General features: G+C 40.6%; 1 protein-coding gene and 2 pseudogenes across 3 annotated transcripts in view; 1 reads left to right on the top strand and 2 right to left on the bottom strand.

The window, feature by feature from the left end:
- Positions 1 to 2,306: 2,306 nt before the first annotated feature.
- The window catches only part of RIN2 (Ras and Rab interactor 2), a 181,241-nt gene continuing 161,225 nt past the window's right edge, over positions 2,307 to 22,322 (bottom strand). For all 3 annotated transcript variants that reach the window (XM_056567631.1, XM_056567632.1, XM_056567633.1), the window contains 5 exons: positions 19,568 to 20,662; positions 8,539 to 8,844; positions 7,180 to 7,311; positions 4,934 to 5,097; positions 2,307 to 4,644 (listed from right to left, as the gene is read on the bottom strand). In XM_056567631.1, the coding sequence (XP_056423606.1) occupies positions 4,309 to 4,644; positions 4,934 to 5,097; positions 7,180 to 7,311; positions 8,539 to 8,844; positions 19,568 to 20,662 (2,033 nt within the window). In that variant the 3' untranslated portion in view covers positions 2,307 to 4,308. The remainder of the gene's footprint in view (positions 4,645 to 4,933; positions 5,098 to 7,179; positions 7,312 to 8,538; positions 8,845 to 19,567; positions 20,663 to 22,322) is intronic.
- LOC130363397 (U6 spliceosomal RNA) lies at positions 15,377 to 15,476 on the top strand (annotated as a pseudogene).
- On the bottom strand, positions 16,706 to 16,820 carry LOC130363393 (U6 spliceosomal RNA; annotated as a pseudogene).

Here is a 22,322-nt window from a genome sequence, read left to right as displayed (position 1 = left end):
AGTCTAATTCATATTGAAAAAAGTAATATTCAATTACCACAGTAATTCTTGACCACAATACTTCCTGATAACAATACTGTGTATTTAATACTCCCCTAAATCAAATACAGTACAGTACTAATAGGGAGGGCATTTTGCCTGGGAACACTTTACAGTAGTCATAGTTTGGCCTAGGAAAACACTTCCAGATATTCATACTTAAAAGGACAAATGTCTTTGTATGGAGTCGACATAAGTAAGGTAATGCTAGAGCCAGGAAGGCATAGCCGCCTAGTAGGAGACATCCACCTAATAGGAGACAGAAGTCTCGAACAGATGGCAGCTGCAATGGGAACCATTAAAAGAGGCGACATGAGCTTAAGAGGAAAGAAACAAACAACTATTTCGGTTTAGATGGAGTTATCGCTTGTTCGCCCATTGGGAAATCTATTGCAGTTCAGCAGTCACCCATTACCATTAAACTGAATGAATTACATGTCTACCTACTTTAAGAGGGCATATAAGGGTACAACCACTCTTGCCCATAGGCAGTATAAGTTATTGTAGCTCATACTCATTGGCTTAGATTAAGCAAAGTTGCCAATACCAGATAACGGCCATGACAAAGAGACAGACTGTCTAATATTTGTAACGTGTTAAAGATTGATACACCCTAAAACGTGGTGGCATACTAGACTGTATCAAATAAAGAATATTAAAGTTATATCCGCTGCACAGTGGTATATCCAACTGGATTTGTGCTGGGCAGAAGTCCTGATGTCTCCGAAATCTAACGCGGAGATTGGTGAAGACCATCTTCTACTCATAACCAAGAGTGGCACTGTTTATAGGAGTAAAGCCAATCCTGATTTTTTGTAATCTCATACAACTCAAAAGTTGTAAGAACTTTAGGTGTCTTCAGGAAACAATTAAGACAAACTGAGGAAATCCAACTTCGCCAGTGTTGTGGAGCACATCGTGCCACCCATAGTCATAAAAACCAACCCTTAAAGGGGTACTCCGCTGCTCAGCGTTTGGAACAATCTGTTCCGAACACCGGAGCTGGGAGCTTGTGACGTCATAGCCCCGCCCCCTCGTGATGTCAAACCCCACCCCCTCAATGAAAGTCTATGGGAGGGGGCGTGATGGCTGTCACGCCCCCTCCCATAGACTTGCATTGAGGGGGCGGGACGTGACGTCATGAGGAGTGGGGCTATGACGTCACAAGCTCCAGGCGCCAGCTCTGGCCTTCGGAACAGTTTGTTCCAAACGCTGAGTAGCGGAGTACCTACCCCTTTAACCTTGCATACGTTATCTAATCGGCACGGGCACATTTTGTGGCTTTGCTACTGTAGGCAATAAGATATCTATGGAAGAATAGCTTATTGTGAGAAGGACAAAGCACGGTGATAGCGACTGTATATATTAAGATCAAAACTGAGATGATTTACTGTAGTAAAAATGGATTGCCCATAAATATATGAGAATAAAGGAGAAATACTACATTCAGACTTTTGGTAAGTCAGCCTTCTTTGAAATAGCATATTGGAGCAAAACCTTCTGACTAGGCTTCAGCCTGACCATCCCATGTACTATATCATCACACCAGTTTACAGTCCTTGTTTTTCACTTGCAAATAACCCATCTGCAATATTTTTTCTGCTATAGAGGGGCTGCAACATGTAGCAGACTCCTTACGGCAGCCAAGATACAAAAAAATAAGAAAAAAGGTACAAAAGACACTTACATAAAACCCTTCAAATGTTATATAAAGCGAACACTGTCTATGACAACTCATGTTATATACCAATTACAACATATAGATGTGATGCTCTAGAGCCAGCAAGAGATAACATGTTCTTATATATTACGTGTTAACTACACATGCACATTTATGACTTATACTTAAAATAAACAGTTTTCCTGAAACTGTCATATGAATCTCTACGAAATACATCTAGGATGAAAAACTATAGCAGTTTTGTGTTCTTTTTACGCTCCCCCCCCCAATAACCTTGTATCATACTGTGATGCACCGCATCTAACAGTGTAGTCGAACAAATGCTGGTGACAAAGAGATAATTCCAGCAACATTATAAGTAGTGTGCGCTGTCTAAACCTTATTTCATATTAAGTTTCTAAACATTAAAAGGGGTACTCGGCTGCTCAGCGTTTGGAACAAACTGTTCCGAACGCTGGAGCTCGTGACGCCATAGCCCCTACCCCTCATGATGTCACACCACACCCCCTCAATGCAAGTCTATGGGAGGGGGCGTGACGGCTGTCACGCCCCCTCCCATAGACTTGCATTGAGGGGGCGTGATATCATGAGGGAGTGGGGCTATGGCGTCACGAGCTTCCGGCTCCAGCGTTCAAAACCATTTGTTCCAAACGCTGAGCAGCAGAGTACCCCTTTAAAGAGATAATAGTCGTCATCTTGGATTGTTGCACGATATTACAGGTTTCTGATGGAAGTGTCTTGAAAGAACACTATGGTTAAAACTTTTACATTGCGTTATGCCTGTGCAGGGCCGGATGGGGCATGGCACAAGGATTACCACCCCTTCAGACAGGCTATATGGAACAAAATTCCAGCTCACCTCTATGCATGAATGGGGACACAGGATTCACACCGGCTAAGTGCATTCAAATAGTGGAAGAAAAGGTAGTTTGATCCAGCGCAAAGTTTATGTCTTTGTTTTAATGATTTTAAAAGAATGCAACACACCAGTGCCTGGTAAATCCCAACCTCAGAGTGCGTTTACATTCGAGCTTCTACTTACCAGGTACTGGAGCGATGTATTGTTTAATTAAAGGATTTATGGATACAAAGATGGATACTTTTTGGATACTTTTTAGAGCACTGGATAGAGCACTGGATCAAACCACCGCTTTAGGGCCTGAACTGGGCATAACGCAGCGTATCAATCAAGGATACAATGAATGCAATACTGACACCATGTTAAATCCAGTGATTATAAGCAATGGCTAAAAATGCATCATTTATCTATATAACCGGTAATATGGAAATGAATTCCAGAAGCCTATTCTTTTCAGCAGATGTAAGGCCATCTTGTCCTTTACTGGCAACTTTCCACTAATGCTAATGGAAAATGAAAATTCTTAAAATGTACAAAATAGTGCTTCCATATCTGCATGGTGAGTAAATGTACACCCCACTGGTGTTATAGAGAAGATGTCTCCAGGACAAGTTCCCTTTGTATTATATATACCATATATAAAGCTAAATTAGCAGGTGCAAAGGGACCATGGCACAATCAGTTCAGGTCCTGGAACATGACCTGTGACCACTCTGTAGAATGGCTAAGAAGGAGGAGGGCATTTGTGACACAGGCTTTGTCAGTCATTGTAGGGGCAACCAAGGAGGTCACAATGTGGCACACTATTTCAGTATTATTAGGGGATCTGTAACCTACATATACTAATCACATTTCCCTATATTCATCATCTAATCGTTGGCCTACTAACAGTAAGTACTACCCTGTAATAGTGATAAATGATATCCTCCTTGGATGCCAGGGAAGTGCTTGCAATCATTTTTAGAAAATGTGCCATGAAACAAAATGGATTCTGGTAATTCAGAAAAGCATATTTTGGATGGAAATCTTTATAAACCATATAGTTTGTATTGCCTAGTAACATCACCAGTGATGTCAAATGTATCCATTCTTATTAATGTCTTCGTTGGAAAATAGAAGTTAAAATAACTCACACATTATAACAGCTGCTTATAAAAAGGAGTCGTGGTCTTAAACAAAAATACATTATATATATATATCTAGATACAGCATACAAAAGACTCCACTGGTAAAGCATATTACAAAATAACAGTACAGCTGAAGACATGTCAATTATCCTCGGGACATAAGAGGAGATGTGTATTTAATGGACAAACCCAAATTGCAGTGCTAACTAATTCTATGAACAAGACCGTCCTTTCTCTATTCATTCTTTTTCATGAATATAAAAAAAAAAAACCCGTTTAAAAATAATAAAAATTATACACAGGCACAATGCTTCTGGCATCTAGTACTGCCCATGGACAATGGCAAAATCCTCTTCCTACAATCTTCTGTGTTGCCTTTTGCTACACCAGTCCATTGCTCCAAAGAGTCCCATTGATTTGCTCATTCCATATAACCTGATCCACAGAGTTCTCACTTGAACCCATATAGGCTACAGGTATCCACCGAATAACTATTCAGTGGCAGACTTTACCCAACAAAGCAAGACTCCATCTCTTAAGGCCTTCTCGACAAACAATACTTTGAGTGCAAAACTAGTCACAGTGGGACAAAAACACAGCTTCTAAAAATCTGTGTCATCATCATCGTTGTCCTCATCATTGTCATATCTGATGATCCCCTGATGGTCATTATTGATGCGCTTATATACAAAATGAAAGATTTGGAGGTTTGGTCGACTGTGAAGCTCGGCTTTGATTTTCTGTGGGTAGGTGTCTTCACTCAGCTGCTGCCAGGTGTCGTCTATATAAAGGAAAAGGCCGTAGTTCTCTGGATCTTTTATGTTAAACCTCTGTGCACACATCTGGCAAACATCATCTGTAGTATTGTAGGGTTTAATTATAAGCGTCTTGCCTGTACACCCACTTTCCACCTCCTGCAGCGCCACCCTCAAGTAGTTCTGTAAGAAAGCACATGCAATGGGAGTTACAAGAAATCACACCTAGAACAGCTGACTAAAATATTCTTCCTAGAACACTAGTTTGAGGAGTGATGGACCTTTCTGACACTGGTGGGGTTACGTCTAGGAAGGCTTTTGGTCAAATTATCAAAAGGAAGTAAATATCTTCTGAAATGCTACTGGTATTATTGGTTCAATCTTATATTTGGCTTAATTAGGAACATTTAAAAAAAATAAACCAAGATATTACACAAAATACACATGGCCTGCCAAGTGTCCGATGTCATACCTGAAAGTCATCGATGGATGGGATGGTCCTATTTGCAGTCCTCCTCTTGTGCCACTGTTTTAACGTATCTCTGGTCTCTGAATTTAGTAATCGTGCTGCTTGTTCCTCTTGAAAATTCTTTATCAAGGACAGAGCTCCATATGCACTTGTCAAGTAGTAGCCTCCTGGAAGTGAACACATGCAATACTATGTTACAACCATACATTTACATATCATAGAAACATATATTCTACAATGCAGATAAGGAAGAAAATGAAATCCAGCAACTCACCGCAAAGTCCTAAATCAGCGTAGTGAAGCCGCCATGGATGGCTGGGATGGTGCGGGAAGCTCAGAGGCACAAACCGGTAGGTTTCGTGCAGATGCACTTCTTCCGGCCTCATTCTGCCTCTGAACTTCTAGCACCATCCTGGCTATCCATGGCGGCTTCACTACGCTGGTTTAGGACTCCTCCATTAATTTCTATGGGAGGGGGCGTAACTGCCGCAACGCCCCCTCCCATAGACATGAATGGAGGGGGTGTGGCGTGACATCATGTCCCCGTCTCGGAAGCCCGGCGGTTTCCGAAACTGCAGACGCAGCTATGCATAGAATGCGGGCTGCTGCAGGGAGATCGCGGGGGGTCCCAGCGGCGGGCCCCCTGCGATCAGACATCTTATCCCATATCTCCGGAATATCCCTTTACCATGGTTTCATTTAACATGGTTTGAGGGCCACACTGTCAGGTCGTATAAAATGTGACAAAATGTTCATAACACAAAACTTATAGTCAGTGCATAATAAAATGAATCTTCTTGTAAGAAGGGCCATTTGACAATAAACTGATCACAAAGCGTCCCCCTTCAGAGATCCTCATTGATCAGCCGCAAGCCATGGGGAAACCTGATAATAAGTGTTCAGTTTCCCTGCAGCGCCACCACAGGGCTACTTTCTCATTGCACATGGCCCATTCATATCAACGTGTAATGAAAAACAGGTCAGGTCCTCCAGAGAGAGACACTCTTTGTAACCTCTCTCTACTGTGGCCAAGAGATGAGGATCCTGATCAGAAGACCCCCTTTTCCTTTTTTTAACACAGTATTCCCTATAAAGGTATAAAAAATAGGTTTTTCATGAACTGGAGCAGTGAATAATGATAACGCTAGATAACATGGGATACAACTGTAGGCCAAAGCACCATGTCATATGCATCTGAAAACATATGAGAGGTTATGTGAAAGTAAAATAACAGGACATTGTGTCTTTTTAATGTTCATGGTATCACAGATAGGGCAAGCAAAAACAAGCCCCAATATTAAGGGCAGCGCTGCCAGCTCTCTATTCTAGATAAGGTGTCAGACATCATAATATGGTCCTAGCCTGAATGCTACTGGTGCTAATATTCTGTGGCTTGTTTATTTTGGTCTGCTATGTGTGTTTCCACTTGGAAAGAGCATATATATATATATATATATATATATATATATATATATATAATCTAAACAACCGTCTGATGTTCCTCTGTTATCTCTAGGTGCCAGACCAGGAATAGTATTTCTATTACTTCTATTTGCAGGGTTTGAGCAGACAAGTTCAGGAAGCAGGGTGAGGCTGCCGGGTTATCTGGGACATACAACTCACTCAGCAGCATGGAACTATTTAGTTTAATGTGACCATAATAACATAGGAATTCTGCAATGGAAAAATCATGTTGTACAAAAAAAACATTGGGCAGAGAAAAAAATCTTATTGTATATTCTTCTGCTTTAGGGAAGGAGTAAAGCTCAATATAAACATTATATATTAATATTACTGCATCACCAGCCTAATATCTGGGTACATAAAGCATCTCAATCAGTGCTTGGATGTAACACTATGTAAAATGACTTCACCATTGGTAAAGTGCCAGGTGTAACATAGCATATAAAACCTTACATTACCCATGTAAAAAAGACTGGACAATATGAAGAATTATTAAAGGGGTTATCCAGGAATAGAAAAACAGAGCTGATTTCTTCAAAAAACAGCGCCACCCCTGTCCTCAGGCTGTGTGTGGTATTGCAGCTCAGTTCCACAGAAGCGAATGGAGCAAAGTTGTAATACCACACACAACCTGGAAACAGACGTGGCGCTGTTTTTGGAAGAACTTAGCTCTGTTTTTCTATTCCTGGATAACCCCTTTAAAATACTTTTTGAGAACATACTATTATTATCACTAACAATATGGTTATTATTTGTACACTCATATAGAAGCAGCTATATTTTACCTTCTCCGTGTAGCAGTGATGGGTCTAGCAATTCCATCATATATTCAATTTCAGTGTCAATTTCCAGCATGTCGCAATGAGCGATGACATAGGTAAGTACTGGCAAAAAGTCATCGGCGCCATACATCCTCCCTGCGAAAGACATGACATTTGTGATTACTATTGATATTACAGGAGACAATGGCACACAATCTGATCCATGGTTTTAATGATAAAGTAAACAATATATATCCAAGCAGAACGCAACTCTCAGGAAATATATCATCCTCCTACTGCTTTTCTAAAGACTGGCTATACATTGGCCTGATGTACAAGGCTGTATGATGGTTCTTACAACATCCACGTGCTGTAGAACCATAATAGGTCATGTGAAGAAGTGATTCGGACACACTATACCCCTGTATACCTCCAAACACTCTACTGAGTAAGAATGAATATAAACTGTTAAACAAGGTAAAGAAGATAAAAGTGGTATAACTAGGATTGTAACTGACCGGCCCAGGCAATTTAAAGGGGTAGTCCACTGGAAAAAAAATTTTTTTAATCAACTGGTGCCAGAAAGTTAAAGGGGTACTCCGCTGCTCAGCATTTGGAACAAAACTGTTCTGAGCGCTGGAGCTTGTGACGTCATATCCACGCCCCCTCATGACTTCACGCACCCTCAATGCAAGTCTATGGGAGGGGGCGTGACGACCGTCACGCTCCCCTCCCATAGACTTGTATTGAGGGGGCGTGGCGTGATGAGGGGGCATGTCTATGACGTCACAAGCTCCCGGCGCCGTCTCCAGCATTCGGAACAGTTTCTTCCAAGTGCTGAGCTGTGGAGTACCCCTTTAAACAGATTTGTAAATTACTTCTATTAAAAAATCCCAATCCTTCCAGTACTTATCAGTTGCTGTATAATACACAGGAAGTTCTTGTCTTTTTTGAATTTCTTTTCTGCCTGACCACAGTGCTCTCTGCTGACACACTGTCCAAAGCAGGAGCAAATCCCCATAGCAAACCTATCCTGCTCTGGACAGTTCCTGACGTGGACAGAGGTGTCAGCAGAGAGCACTGTGGTCAGGCAGAAAAGAAATTAAAAAAAGAAAAGAACTTCCCGTGTATTATACAGAAACTGATAAGTACTGGAAGGATTGGGATTTCTTTTTATAGAAGTAAATTGCAAATCTGTTTAACTTTCTGACACCAGTTGATTTATAAGAAAATGTTTTTCAGTGGAGTACCCCTTTAACATAAAATAATGGAAGACAGACATTATAAGGTAGAATACTTAGGTCAGAGGAAGTTCCTTCCTGTGCCTGTTTTATTTATCAACTCTACTAAGGGGAAATCTGATCCGAAGCGTCAGACTTGTACCTGAGTTATTCTCCATACACGTATAAATGAGCTTGCAGATCCTCAGTAACAGCATCACTTTCTTCTCTGGAGAATACATTTTCTGCATGGTATAGAACTTGACTTTGATCTTTTCCACATCTACTGCCTCTGGTGTTGGGGTCAATACCCCAAGTTCCTGAGGAGTCCTCTTTTTAACTAGCAAAAGGTTTTCCTTCAGCTGGTTCCAGGATCCATCTGCCATACGGAAGTTCTTCAGCATGTTGTCTATGTAACCTTTAAGGGGTTTTAAGATACATTTGTGCATGGCTTTCTCCAGGACTGCATCTGAAAAAAGAATTAAGAGAGGTCAACGAGGAAATCTAAATGCTAAACAGCTTGTATCAAGAAAGTCCATGGGAATTACCAGGCAGTCAATCTTAGACTGTATTTTTAGTTACATCTTATATCATTTATACCGTTGAAACTGTTTGTTCCTTGTCCCCATTACTGTATCAGGCTATGGCCATCTTATACAATCCACTGTCTTTATAAAAAGGACATTTTGGACAAAGAAAATTGATTTCCTGGCAGTAACATGCCATGATCGGCTCAGTTGGGTCAACACTCCTCTTCATAGGCAACTTTTTAAGCTATAATCTGTAAAAAGAGGAAAAGAGCGATCCGTGGTGTGAGAAAAGAGAGATTCTCAGATAAAATGCAATGGCTGAAAAGCCACTTACCAGAGAAGGTTATGTAGCAACAGACACAACAATGGTAAGCGCATGAGATGATAGGGTATCCGCAGCCCTCCGGCTAAACAATGGTGAATGAAAAGAATGGCTTCAAGAGGAACGCTGGCTCCACATGGCGCAGGATACAAACAGGAAGAGACAAGGTAAAATCAGGGGTAGTTTACTTCCCAAGATGCAACATGTTTCGCTGCAGGAAAGCAGCTTCATCAGGCTTTCCTGTAGCGGAACGCGTTGCATCTTGGGAAATAAACTACCCCTGATTATACCTCGTCTCTTTCTGTTTGTATCCTGTGCCATGTGGAGTTGGTGTTCCTCTTGAAGCCATTCCTTTCATTCACTTTTTTTTCAACTATGACACTGTTGTGGTGCCACTGCTTGCCCACATGACCACATTTGTGTCTGTGGCTACACGTGTGAATTGGAAGTTACTTTCCCTTTGCATCTCTATTATGAGATCCTTGATGGTTGATGAGTCTTAGAGAGATTCATAGAGAAAGTGACATCTGGTCTACACAGCAGTAGTTGTGAGAATCGGTCACAAATGCTGTGATGTGGGAAAGCAGTTGAACCAGAACAGCATCATAACCAGGAAAAAAAAGCTGCCCAGGAAGAGGACTATTGGCCCGAATGTTTAATCGTAGAATATCACTGCCAGAGTAAACTAAATTTTTCTTGGAGTGATACTTTATGATTGACATCTTATCTGGCAACAGTAATTTGGTGTTTTTAGATACAACATCTGTGATGTTTAAAGGGGTACTCCGCTGCTCAGCGGTTGGAACAAACTGTTCCGAACGCTGGAGCCGGCGCCGGGAGCTCAAGACGTCATAGCCCTGCCCCCTAATGATGTCACACCCGCCCCCTCAATGCAAGTCTATGGGAGGGGGCGTGACGGCTGTCACCCCTCCTCCCATAGACTTGCATTGAGGGGGCGGGGGTGACATCACGAGGGGGCGGGACTATGACGTCACGAGCTCCCAGCACCGGCTCCAGCGTTCGAAACCATTTTGTTCCAAAGGCTGAGCAGCGGAGTACCCCTTTAAACAGTTATCATGCAGTGCACTGTGTTCTATTCTATGTACATGTCTAGCTGCCAAGTAACCTCTGGTATTTCTATGATATGCTACCCTCAACAGATAGTGACCTAAATAGCAATCTTCAGTTACTCACCACCGTCCCTTACATCAAGTAACACCATGGCACTCTGCCAATAATAATACTCTTTGGGAGGAATGATCTGACTGCCCTCGTATCTCCTGCTTGTCTCTGGAAAGACTGACAGTACTATCAGCCAGACCTTCTTGTGCATTCATTTTACTCATGGACAAAAGGCAGCTCACAATGCCGCTCACGGTTTACTGTAAATGGAATGAACATCTTTGACCTCCATTTTTTAGCTTATCTGAAGTTTTCTGAAGACGCCACAGAGCCTTAAATGAGGTTGTGAAGAATTGGTTGTTGGTTTTTGAAAAGCCATTCAGCTATCAGGTTATCCATTTATTTACCTTACAGCTGCCAACCAGAAGAAACACCTTGTTTCCTAAATCTTTTCCACAACATAAATACATTATAAAAAGTTGGATTATGATTTCTTCCATTTTACAAAAACTATCATCATGTATCATGGGACCATTGTTGAATGTTTATACAAGAAATAAGGACATCTATATCGTGAAGCAATGGAATTGCCCTTCATACTGTCTTAGGGTGGGTTCACACCACGATTTTGCTATACGGTTTCGGCATACGGTTTCATAAAAAAAAAAAACATATGCAACCGTACAGAAAACCGTGCCCATAGACTTCCCATTCAAAACCGTATGCACCATAATGTATACAGTTGTCTCCGTTTTTCAAACCATGCGTTTTTTTACTTTTTTTTTCCGGACAAAGAACCGTGGCCTACCACGGTTTTTGGTCCGGGTGAAAAACCGTATTAAACCGTATAGTTTTTTTTTTTTTTTTAACAAGGAAGTCAATGGGAAACGTACAGAACCGTGTGTGCGTACGGTTCCATCCAGTTTTCTCCATACAGTGTTTGACTTGCCACATTTTTTTTTCTTGGAATTTCAATCAAACAAGTGAAACTTTATTCATAATGGAGTGAAACATTTTTTAAAACCATATATGGTTTTTAACCGTATACAGATAAAAATCTGTACACACGTTTTGATACAGTTTAGTCCGGTTTTGAGGAATCCGTTTTTTTTAATCAAAAACCTGATACGGGAAGTGTATTGTAAAAACGTGGTGTGAACCCAGCCTTAGCAAGTCTTGCACTGATTTGACCCTCAGCTCATGTGTTGGACTCTATGAATACATACTATATTGAGCAGTGGTATTTGTCAGTCACACATAAGCAATTCTGAATGATAGTAACTATGAAAAGTTCAAAGCATTCCTGGTAAAATATGACATTGTAAGCTATGAATGTACCTAAAATAAACATATTACAAAGCAGACATAATTGATTTCCCAAGAACTGCTGGGGATAAGTGACCGCATCCGATCAATCTGTTAGACCCATGAAAATGCGTGTCAGATGGCATGTAATGGGCTGTTCTGCTAAACCAGGAATTTCACTTGGAATTGTTTAAATTGCTCATGGTCCAGTCTTCTAGCACCATCTATGGTGGAAATAGTAACACGATCTACAAATGGCTGGTGGTTCATGAAGCCAATCTGTATGAGCTAAAAACATATCCCAGATATTGTACGCGGATGGACCCCCAAGATAAGTAATATGGTGTGTAGTGCTACATTGGCATGACTGACTGACTTTTATTGCTCTGTTCACACAGTTTTTCTATATTAACACATTATTCTGTTCTATTATTTCTGTTTGTGGCCTCATTCATTTGTATGGGGTTTTTCTGATAGTAAATGATGCTAGCTGCTCCAGGTTTCTAAATTGATTTGTAGTTTTGCATATTTTTCTCTGTTTACAGATTATATTCACTTATACTGTATAGACCTTTCCTACAGTACTGCCTATATACACACACTATAGTAAGAAACTGGAGAACAATAGTAGCTGGAAATAGAATGAAGAAATGTAAGCATGCATGGGATAAGCATAAGGCTATCCTTTATATAAGATAGGGACAGGGACTATTAATAGTACTTTGAATATTGGGCAGACTAGATGGGCTAAATGTTTTTTATCTACTAACACATTCTATGTTTCTATAATCCTATGCTACTCGTACCCTGGTCAACATCAGAGGTGCGGCCCTGGCTTTAATCCTGACAGGGCATGGTCAGAATGGGTTTGCTCCTTCACATATAGATAAGGGGCCAAATACATGAAGTCCTTCCTTGCATTGAAAGGATTCTTTATTTTATAAAGGGGAAGTCCAGGATTCCAAAAACATGGCTGCTTTTTTTCCAGAAATGGTTCAACAACTATCCAAAGGTTGTATCTGGTATTGCATCTATACTCCAATGAAGCCAATGGGGCTGAGCTGCAATGCCACCCACAACATGTGGGACTGTGTAGTGCTGTTTCTCAATGAATGTTAAATTTATGTATATGGGAATAAGCACTGTATCTGTCCAGTGTTAATAACCTAAGACCAATAGCACTTTAGCCCCTGAGTCTTGCGGGCACCAGCTTTTGGGACCAGTGTTGTTTGCTTGTAAATAAATAGCCTCAATGATCAATGGACAGGACACAAAGACGCAGTAGGTGGATGGGTGTCTGAATATTAGCGTATTTTAATATGTATAATGTGCCTGTCCTTTCAGAAACTAACATGTATATTTATCATGTCCAGTGACATTCAGGCCCGGTGCCCACTCAGCTGGCGTTCCCTCTCTCTATAGTATACACAAGGAATTACAATATCTTGCACAGCAACAGAATAACAATGATGTCACCGAACACTGAGATCCTTTATACAGCGGCATTAGCATTATATACACTGGGTATAAATCCACTGTAAGCAGTCTTTTCACTTTTGTTCTACAACTTCATAAATAATGATGGTCATAGCGATTTCTTTATTCTAAAGACGTTCCAACCCGGGATCAGGAGATTACAATGCAGAAGACAAAGACAGACTGCAAAGACATTGTAAGGCTCCGGACGTACTTGCAATATGCTCTTTCCATTACGGGTTGTGGTGCTTTTGACGGAAACAATGATAGAATGTGTATAGTGCTGTCATTGCCGTAATAAAGACCCAAACCACAATGGAAACCTGATAGACCCCAATGGGACATATCAGGATTTATTGGATCAATCCTAATGTTCGACCCATGACAGGAGTGTGAACAATTTATCATGGACATTGCCTCAAGGCTAAATTATGCTAATGCAAATCTAGGCTTGTGTAAAGTCAATATAAGACAAAGTCACTTTTGTAGAGCTATAGCCATGGTCTCCAAACTGTGGACCTCATGTTGTTGCAAAACTACAACTTTTAACATGCCCGGACAGCAAATGGTTGTCCGGGCATGCTGGAATAGATTTGTAACAACCTGAGGTTCACAGTTTAAAGACGAGTAAGACAGATTATACCGACAGGCATTAGTGCTAGTCATATATTCCAGTATATTGACCTATGTCACTGAGCGCCAATAAAGATCTCCGACAGGTTCTTTTCATAGGAAAGCAATGTTTTCTTTGTTATGTTGTTCCCAGCAGGAATACTGGATTACTTAATTCACCACAGTCAACCTGATAGATCTAAAGGAAGTCAGTGATCATGGATAGAACCTACAGGTTATTATGTAGTCATGTCAGCCACCTCCAGCTCCTGCAGTGCAGACTAGCACAATGGCTTCCTATTAAAGTACCGTGATGCCAAAACCACATAGAGTTTCAGGCATTAGTCACAAGTTTCTGTCTGGATGATTGAGCAATGCAGCTTTGTTATGCAGACACAGGCGATATGTAGTGGATTTCAGCAGGAAAAGCAAACATTCGATTTCACTCATGGCTACATTTAAGATTGGATTTTAGGAGATGACGTAAAGTAACATAACATACAGACCGGCGGGACCGTAACGCTCTGCACTAAAGGCCCCCAAACTATTATAAGCATCGAATATATACCGCATATATATTGAATAAAAAGAATTTCAATAAAACCTAATAAAAGTAAGAGATGTAACAATTTAAAATTCTACACTAGTAGGAACAAATAAGAAAGCAAATGACATTGTTCTGATGAAAAACTATTGTCTGAAAGTCACATACTGACAATGGTTAAACTAACCATACACATTGGACGTCAATTTCGGCCGGCTGTTATTTACCCAGATTCCCCCATGCACATGCTCAGTTCAGAGAGGAAAGGGAGACAAACCCAATGCTATGTTTCTCTGATGGAGGCTTATCTTCCCAAAAATAAAAGGATTGGATAGTTGAAATCCAACATGCCCAGTCCTTCTCTCTTTCCAAACATCTGTCATTGGAGGAAAGTTGTAAAGCTCCCGTTTACATTGTTGGTTGTCCGATCCTGTGAAATCACTGGTTATGGCCAACAAATATCTAATGTGGATGGGTCATCAATAGTTTTTGGCTGGGAAAACCCCTTTAAAGTTTGCCAAATTTCCCAACTTCAGGGGAACAGTATGACCATCTAATGTGTATAGGGGCCTTCAAACGCTTCCTAAAAGCAGATGACACTCAATAGTATTTGAAACTGCAAACAAAAAAGGTTCCACAGCGGCATTCAAACACAGTATGCAGAGGGTTGTTATGTCAGGGTACATTATGCCTTATACAGGGTTCTAACATAGAGCTGCCTAAACACTATGACTATTCCATAAAGAAACATCACTACCAGTAAAGACATATAACCAGTAAATGTTTTTAAAGGAAACAATATTACATAATAATCCGTAGCGGCCATATAATCCTCAACCATTGTCACTGCCATAGTGTTGTGTTAGTTTTATAACAGGATGACTTTCACATGACAAGAGAAGGACTTTCCGCAAGCAGTGGGCTGAGGCCTTCAGGCATAAAAACCTGTCTGGTTTCTTGGGACTCGTGGGTGAAGGAATAACACATGAGTTGTGAGGCTTATATAAAATGCTTTGTAAACAATAGTTAGTGAAGCATTGCACACTACAAGTTCAGGCACTATGTTAAAGGGTTACTCCTCCAGAAAACAGCAAGCTTCGGCAGCACATATACAAAAAATTGGCACGATAGAGAAAAGATGGCCCGTGCACAAGGATGACACTCAAATTCGTGAAGCGTTCCATACATTCTGTGTAACAAAAGTGGGTCACATGTTTGACTTGACATCTTAATATATCCCAGATTTTTCCTAAAAATAACTTAAAGGGGTGCTCCACTGGAAAACATTTTTTTTTTTTTTAAATCAACTGGTGCCAGAAAGTTGAACAGATTTGTAAATTACTTCTATTTAAAAATCTTAACCCTTCCAGTACTTATTAGAGGCTGTATACTACAGAGAAAGTTCATTTCTTTTTGAATTTCTTTTCTGTCTGACCACAGTGCTCTCTGCTGACACCTCTGTCCATGTCAGGAACTGACCAGAGCAGGATAGGTTTGCTATGGGGATTTGCTTCTACTCTGGACAGTTCCTAAAATGGACAGAGGTGTCAGCAGAGAGCACTGAGGTCAGACAGAAAAGAACTTCCTCTGGAGCATACAGCAGCTGATAAGTACTAGAAGGGTTAAGATTTTAAAATAGAAGTAATTTACAAATCTGTCTAACTTTCTGGCACCAGTTGATTTAAAAAAAAAAATAATAATAATAATAAAAAAAAGGTTTTCCAGTGGAGTACCCCTTTAAGTTATTTTTAGCAAAACTTTGGATATACTAAGATGTCAAGTCAAACTTGTGACCCACTTTTGTTTCATGAATTTGTAAATTAATGCTTTAACAGATTTGTAAATTACTTCTATTAAAAAATCTTTACCCTTCCAGTACTCATTAGCAGCTGTATGCTACAGAGGAAATTCTTATCTTTTTGAATTTCTTTTTTGTCTTGTCCACAGTGCTCTCTGCTGACACCTCTGTCCGTGTCAGGAAATGTCCAGAGCCACATAGGTTTGCTATGGGGATTTTCTCCTGCTGTGGACAGTTCCTGATATGGGCATCGGACAAGACAAAAAAGAAATTCAAAAAGAAAATAATTTCCTCTGTAGCGGGAGAGGTTTGCTATGGCGATTTAGTTCTACTCTGGACAGTTCCTAAAATGGACAGAGGTGTCAGCAGAGAGCACTGTGGTCAGACAGAAAGGAAATTCAAAAAGAAAAAACTTCCTCTAGAGCATACAGCTGCTAAAAAGTACTGGAAGGGTAAAGATTTTTTGATAGAAGTAATTTACAAATCTGTTTAACTTTCTGGCACCAGTTGATTTAAAAAAATATATAATTTCCTCCGGTGTACCCCATTAAGTTATTTTTAGCAAAACTTTGGATATACTAAGATGTCGAGTCAAACATGTGACCCCCGTTTTGTTACACAGAATGTATGGAACGCGTCACGAATTTGCGTGTCATCCTGGTGCAGGGGCCATGCTAATCTTTTCCGTATCATTCCAATTTTTCGTATATGTGCTGCCGAAGCTTGCTTCGGCAGCACATATACTAAAAATTGGAAGGATACAGAAAAGATTTACGCAGAATGTATGTGTAATTAATATGCAAAGGCAGCCTCAGTTATTGTCTCTAGGACACTGAACTGAATACAGACTACTGTAAATGGCGCTTGTATTCCGGTGAAATAATGTGCAGCCCCGCAGGTTATCTGAGCGCTCCCAAATGTACGGTGAGGGAAGTGAAAAATAACAATGGTTACGAATACTAATTATTGTAATTCCAAAGGTGGAGTTTTAATTTTAAGTTTATAATCTTACATCTATTTATAGCGATTCCCTCATGTATAATAATTATTTGAAACACTCCCTTTACAGGTATAATCACAGGCGGCAGATTGGTTATGGATTGTCTCATCTGAATGGGTCTTGCAGGAATCCTTGTGCTTGCCGCCAAATCACCCCAATTTAGATGTATGAACCGGATTTACAGGCGAGCGAATTTGAGCTACAAAACTGCCCTATGATTATAAAGACATGACAGGGGAAGGCTGACAGATCGAAAGTTATCTTCTCCATCAGCCTAGCCTCGCACTCTCATTTACCATTGTGTTATAATGGTCTGCATGCATAAAACCTTTTAAAGGGGGTCACAAATTGTTTTTTTTTAATCAACTGGTGCCAGAAAATTAAACAGATTTGTAAATAACTTATATTTAAAAATCTTAATTCTTCCAGTACTTATCAGCTGCTGTATCCTGCAGAGAAAGTCCTTTCATTTTTGAATTTCTTTTCTGTCTGACCACAGTGCTCTCTACTGACACCTCTGTCCATGTCAGGAACTGTCCAGAGCAGGTGCAAATCCCCATAGCAAACCTCTCCTGCTCTGGACAGTTCCTGACATGGACAGAGGTGTCAGCAGAAAGCACTGTGGACAGACAGAAAATAAACTTACAGTAGTATACAGTATACAGCAGCTGATAAGTACTGGAAGGATTAAGATTTTTTAATAGAAGTAATTTACAAATCTGTTTAACTTTCTGGCACCAGTTGATTTAAAAAAAATAAAAATAGTTTTCCACCAGAGTACCCCTTTAAATCAGCAGTAGACACCAATGCTAATCCCGTTGATTCTTGTCCGGTAGGTATGTACCACAGGGGGTCATTTGATCATATGAATAACCGGACATAAGATCTATTATTCTTAGTAATGTAGTTAGGGAAGTAATCCTTAACACTAGCTGGGGACTGACACTTACTGTTGCTGCAGTTGAAGAATGCCCACTATTCATCTGCTCCCTACTATAGACTGCCAGTGACACTCTAAGCCAGCGTTTCCCAACCAGGGGGCCTCCAGCTGTTGTAAAACTACAACTCCCAGCATGCCCGGACAGCCAACGGCTGTCCGGGCATGCTGGGAGATGTAGTTTTGCAAAGGCTGTCTGGGCATGCTGGGAGTTGTAGTTTTGCAACGGCTGTCCGGGCATGCTGGGAGTTGTAGTTTTGCAACAGCTGGAGGCACCCTGGTTGGGAAACACTGCTCTAAGCCTTTACCATACACTTATTCTGACGGAGAGGGGCGGTTTACCGAGGCGCCATGTCCTGCATAGAAGGGGTTAAGCTGTATCCCGACATGCATAGACTAGCAGAAAGTCATTTTAATCCGCACTGCTTGTGCCAGGGAATGGAGTTTTAATTTCCACTTGAAAACCTGAATTCAAAGCACAGAGTAGCTTGGCAAGATACCTTTCTGGCAGCATCCAAGGAAAAAGGGGACGGGCTAGGCAGAAGAAATTCCTAAGGGTAGCAAAGGGGTGCTGGTCCTGGCATACATTAACCTCCTGAATGCCGAAGCACATTTCAACACCAAAACACAGTCTTCTAGTCCCAGTCCGGCGTCACACACGTATAGTGTTGCACCATTATCGTCAAACCATGAAGTGCAATATTCTGAATATATGGGACATATCATCATCCGTGTCATCAATAAGTAACTTCCAGACAGATGCATTAAAACACGCGGCAAGTGGTTTTGGTTACTGCACCCTTCTTCATGTTCCCTTTCCCCCCTCGGCCTGACATTCCTATTACTTGCGCCATGCCTTTAATGGATAAACAAGAACATCTGGGGCAGAGCTGGAGTTTACAAGCTATGCTATGCTAAAATATATCAAAGGGTGTTTATGGATTTTAGGGGCAAATAATCTAAGCTTTATGTTGCATGAAATATTCAGTTAACCATATCATAGCTGGCTAATATTCATCCATGAGCCAATTATATATGTATATATAAATATAAACAAGGATAAGTTGGCCAGCACTACTGATACCAAAACTACTATATAGACCTGGCATACAGGTGCACGCTGCTAGGCTAAATATACAGCAACAGGAGAATACAGCAGCACACTGCTAGCACAAGGATATAGATAAAACATGAAATGCTATACAGCTATAGTGCAAAAAATGAAAAAGTGAGGTACTTAGCTCACTATTTGGCCACCAAATTGTGAGCTAAGTAACTCACTTTTTCATTTTTTGCATTTTAGCTGTATAGCATTTCATGTTGTATCTGTATCTTTGTGCTAGCAGTGTGCTGCTGTATCCTCCTGTTGCTGTGTGTATATATATATATATATATATATATATATTATATAAATATATATATATATATTAGCAGGGATGGGTAATTGTTACCAGAGCATGGCCGGTATGTGTTGTGCAATACAGGTGGTGGGTTATATCATTAAAAAAACAAAACAAAAGAACAAAAAAAAAACAACTTTTCTTACCAATTTGATCTTCTGGAATCAGGGATTCAATCGGGGGGTCCAGTTCCGAGCTCTGTGCCAGATAATTCTTAACCTGTGTCATAAATTGTCGGATGGTGTGCAACATATCTGTGCTGGAGACGTGGCAGTCCTTATTCTCCTGGAGAAAACTGATGTAATCCTGTACAAGACACCCAAAATAAGTGCACTTGTCCCGAGACATGGCTGCTATCTTCTTAACCATCTTCTTCTCCGGGGTCACCAAGGAGCTGAACACCCCGCTCACTTTGCGCAGGTGGCTTTTCACGATTTTGGAGAGTCCCAAAGACGTAGCCCTCTTTTTCCTGGACTTGACGGGCGGCGCCATACTTTCCTGATCGCTCTCTTCTTCGCAATCCTCCAAGCTGTCGCCTTCATAGAAAGGGGGCACCACGCGGTCGTACTCGAAGGAGTCCGACGAGGACGTGGAGATGCTCATATCGCTCAGACGCTGCATGCGGAGTGTTCCCACCACAGGTGAATTGCTGATCTGACTTCCATTTATGTTCTGCATTTGCTTTTGAGGTGGAGATTCTCCAGACTGAGACTCAAAGGAAGACGCACAGGAACTATTAAGCGATGGGGTCTTGCCGTTGCTTTGCCACCTGTTGAGGGTAGCCTGTTTCTTCAAGCGAGGAGGGGGCACAGGGGCAGCAATTTTAGGAGAGTCCAAGTTCCTGTGCCTAGTATTAAGTGTTTCTGGCATGCTTGGCTCTGACTGTACAGCTCTGGACAGCTGAAGGACTGTGCGAGGACTGCTAATGGAAGGAGGAGGGGGCCTGGGAGGTGGTGATTTCGCCCTCTCTATGCCATTTGCTTCTTGGGTCCTTGTGCTGTCCCTCCTCAAGCTTCCCTCAGAGTCCTGGCTGTGCACTTTTAAGAAGAGAGGATTAATAAAACACAGAGCTCCGTTGGTCTGGCTACATTCCAGTTCTGAGGGTGTTCTGGTGCGGAGAGAATGCACTCCATTTATAAGAGGTAGATGATGTGACTGCCTCTTGACACTGCCTTGGGGGAGAGGCTTGGGAGAAGGTGGAGGATATTTTGGTCGGATGTTTACAGAGGACGTCCAAAAGTCTGAAAAGAAAGAGAGAAACATAGTATGGTCATGGCTGTGTAAACAGAACATACAAGCAGATAGTGGCTAATGTTACATTAGTAGAATTTTAAAGGTAACTTTAAATTTTTTTTTAATCTTAGCTGCAACTTTTTTAATCTAGAACAGTGTTTCCCAACAAGTGTGCCTCCAGCTGTTGCAAAACTACAACTCCCAGCATGCCCGGACAGCCGAAGGCTGTCCGGGCATGCTGGGAGTTGTAGTTTTGCAACAGCTGGAGGCACACTAGTTAGGAAACACTGATCTTGTGGAATCTACAACAAAACTACAAACCACAAAGCTTTACATCGACACAAAAATACTAGCACACTCCTAAGTCAGTGAATTAAGTCAGGATCTAAGTAATAATTCATAATACACAATATGCCGGTAATGAAGATATAGCATCAAGGAGAATCCTAGGCTGTTTTTAATAACATCATTTTATATTTTCACATCAATATATCAATATACTTGTATCAATATATCTTGCACTCAAATGTATACATTTTCTGTCTGCCTTAGCCAGTTAAAAAGGACGTGGAACCCTAAATAACCACACAGTGATACAACAAGATAATGATACATGATGGTGATACAACAAGATAATGATACAAGACTGTGATACAACAAGACGGTGATACAAAAAGACGGTGATACAAAAAGACGGTGATACAAAAAGATGGTGATACAAAAAGACGGTGATACAAAAAGACAGTGATACAAAAAGACAGTGATACAAAAAGACAGTGATACAAAAAGACAGTTATACAACAAGAAGATACAAGACAGTGATACAACAAGATGATACACTACAGTTATACAACAAGACAGTGATACAACAAGAAGATACAAGACAGTGATATAACAAGATGATACAAGACAGTGATACAAGACGATACAAAGACATTGATACAAAAAGACAGTGACACAACAAGATGATACACTACAGTTATAAAGCAAGACAATGATACAACAAGAAGATACAACAAGACAGTGATACAAGAAGATGATAGACTACAATTATACAACCAGAGAGTGATACAAGAAGAAGATACAACAAGACAGTGATATACAGTAATACCATGATACAACAAGAAGATACAACAAGACATTGATACAACAAGAAGATACAACAAGACATTGATACAAGACAGTGATACTACAAGAAGATACAACAAGACAGTGATACAACAAGAAGATACAACAAGACATTGATACAAGACAGTAATACAACAAGACAGTGATACTACAAGAAGATACAACAAGACAGTGATACTACAAGAAGATACAACAAGACAGTGATACAACAAGATGATACACTACAGTTATACAACAAGACAGTGATACAACAAGAAGATACAACAAGACAGTGATACAACAAGAAGATACAACAAGACAGTGATACAACAAGAAGATACAACAAGACAGTGATACAACAAGAAGATACAACAAGACAGTGATACAACAAGAAGATACAACAAGACAGTGATACAACAAGAAGATACAACAAGACAGTGATACAACAAGAAGATACAACAAGACAGTGATACACTACAGTTACACAACAAGACAGTGATACCACAAGAAGATACATCAAGGCAGTGATACCACAAGACAGTGATACCACAAGACAGTGAT

This window comes from Hyla sarda, chromosome 3, assembly GCF_029499605.1.
Source record: "Hyla sarda isolate aHylSar1 chromosome 3, aHylSar1.hap1, whole genome shotgun sequence".
NCBI lineage: Eukaryota > Metazoa > Chordata > Amphibia > Anura > Hylidae > Hyla > Hyla sarda.
Note: the sequence above shows the minus strand (reverse complement) of the source record. Positions and strands in the feature narration are given on the sequence as shown.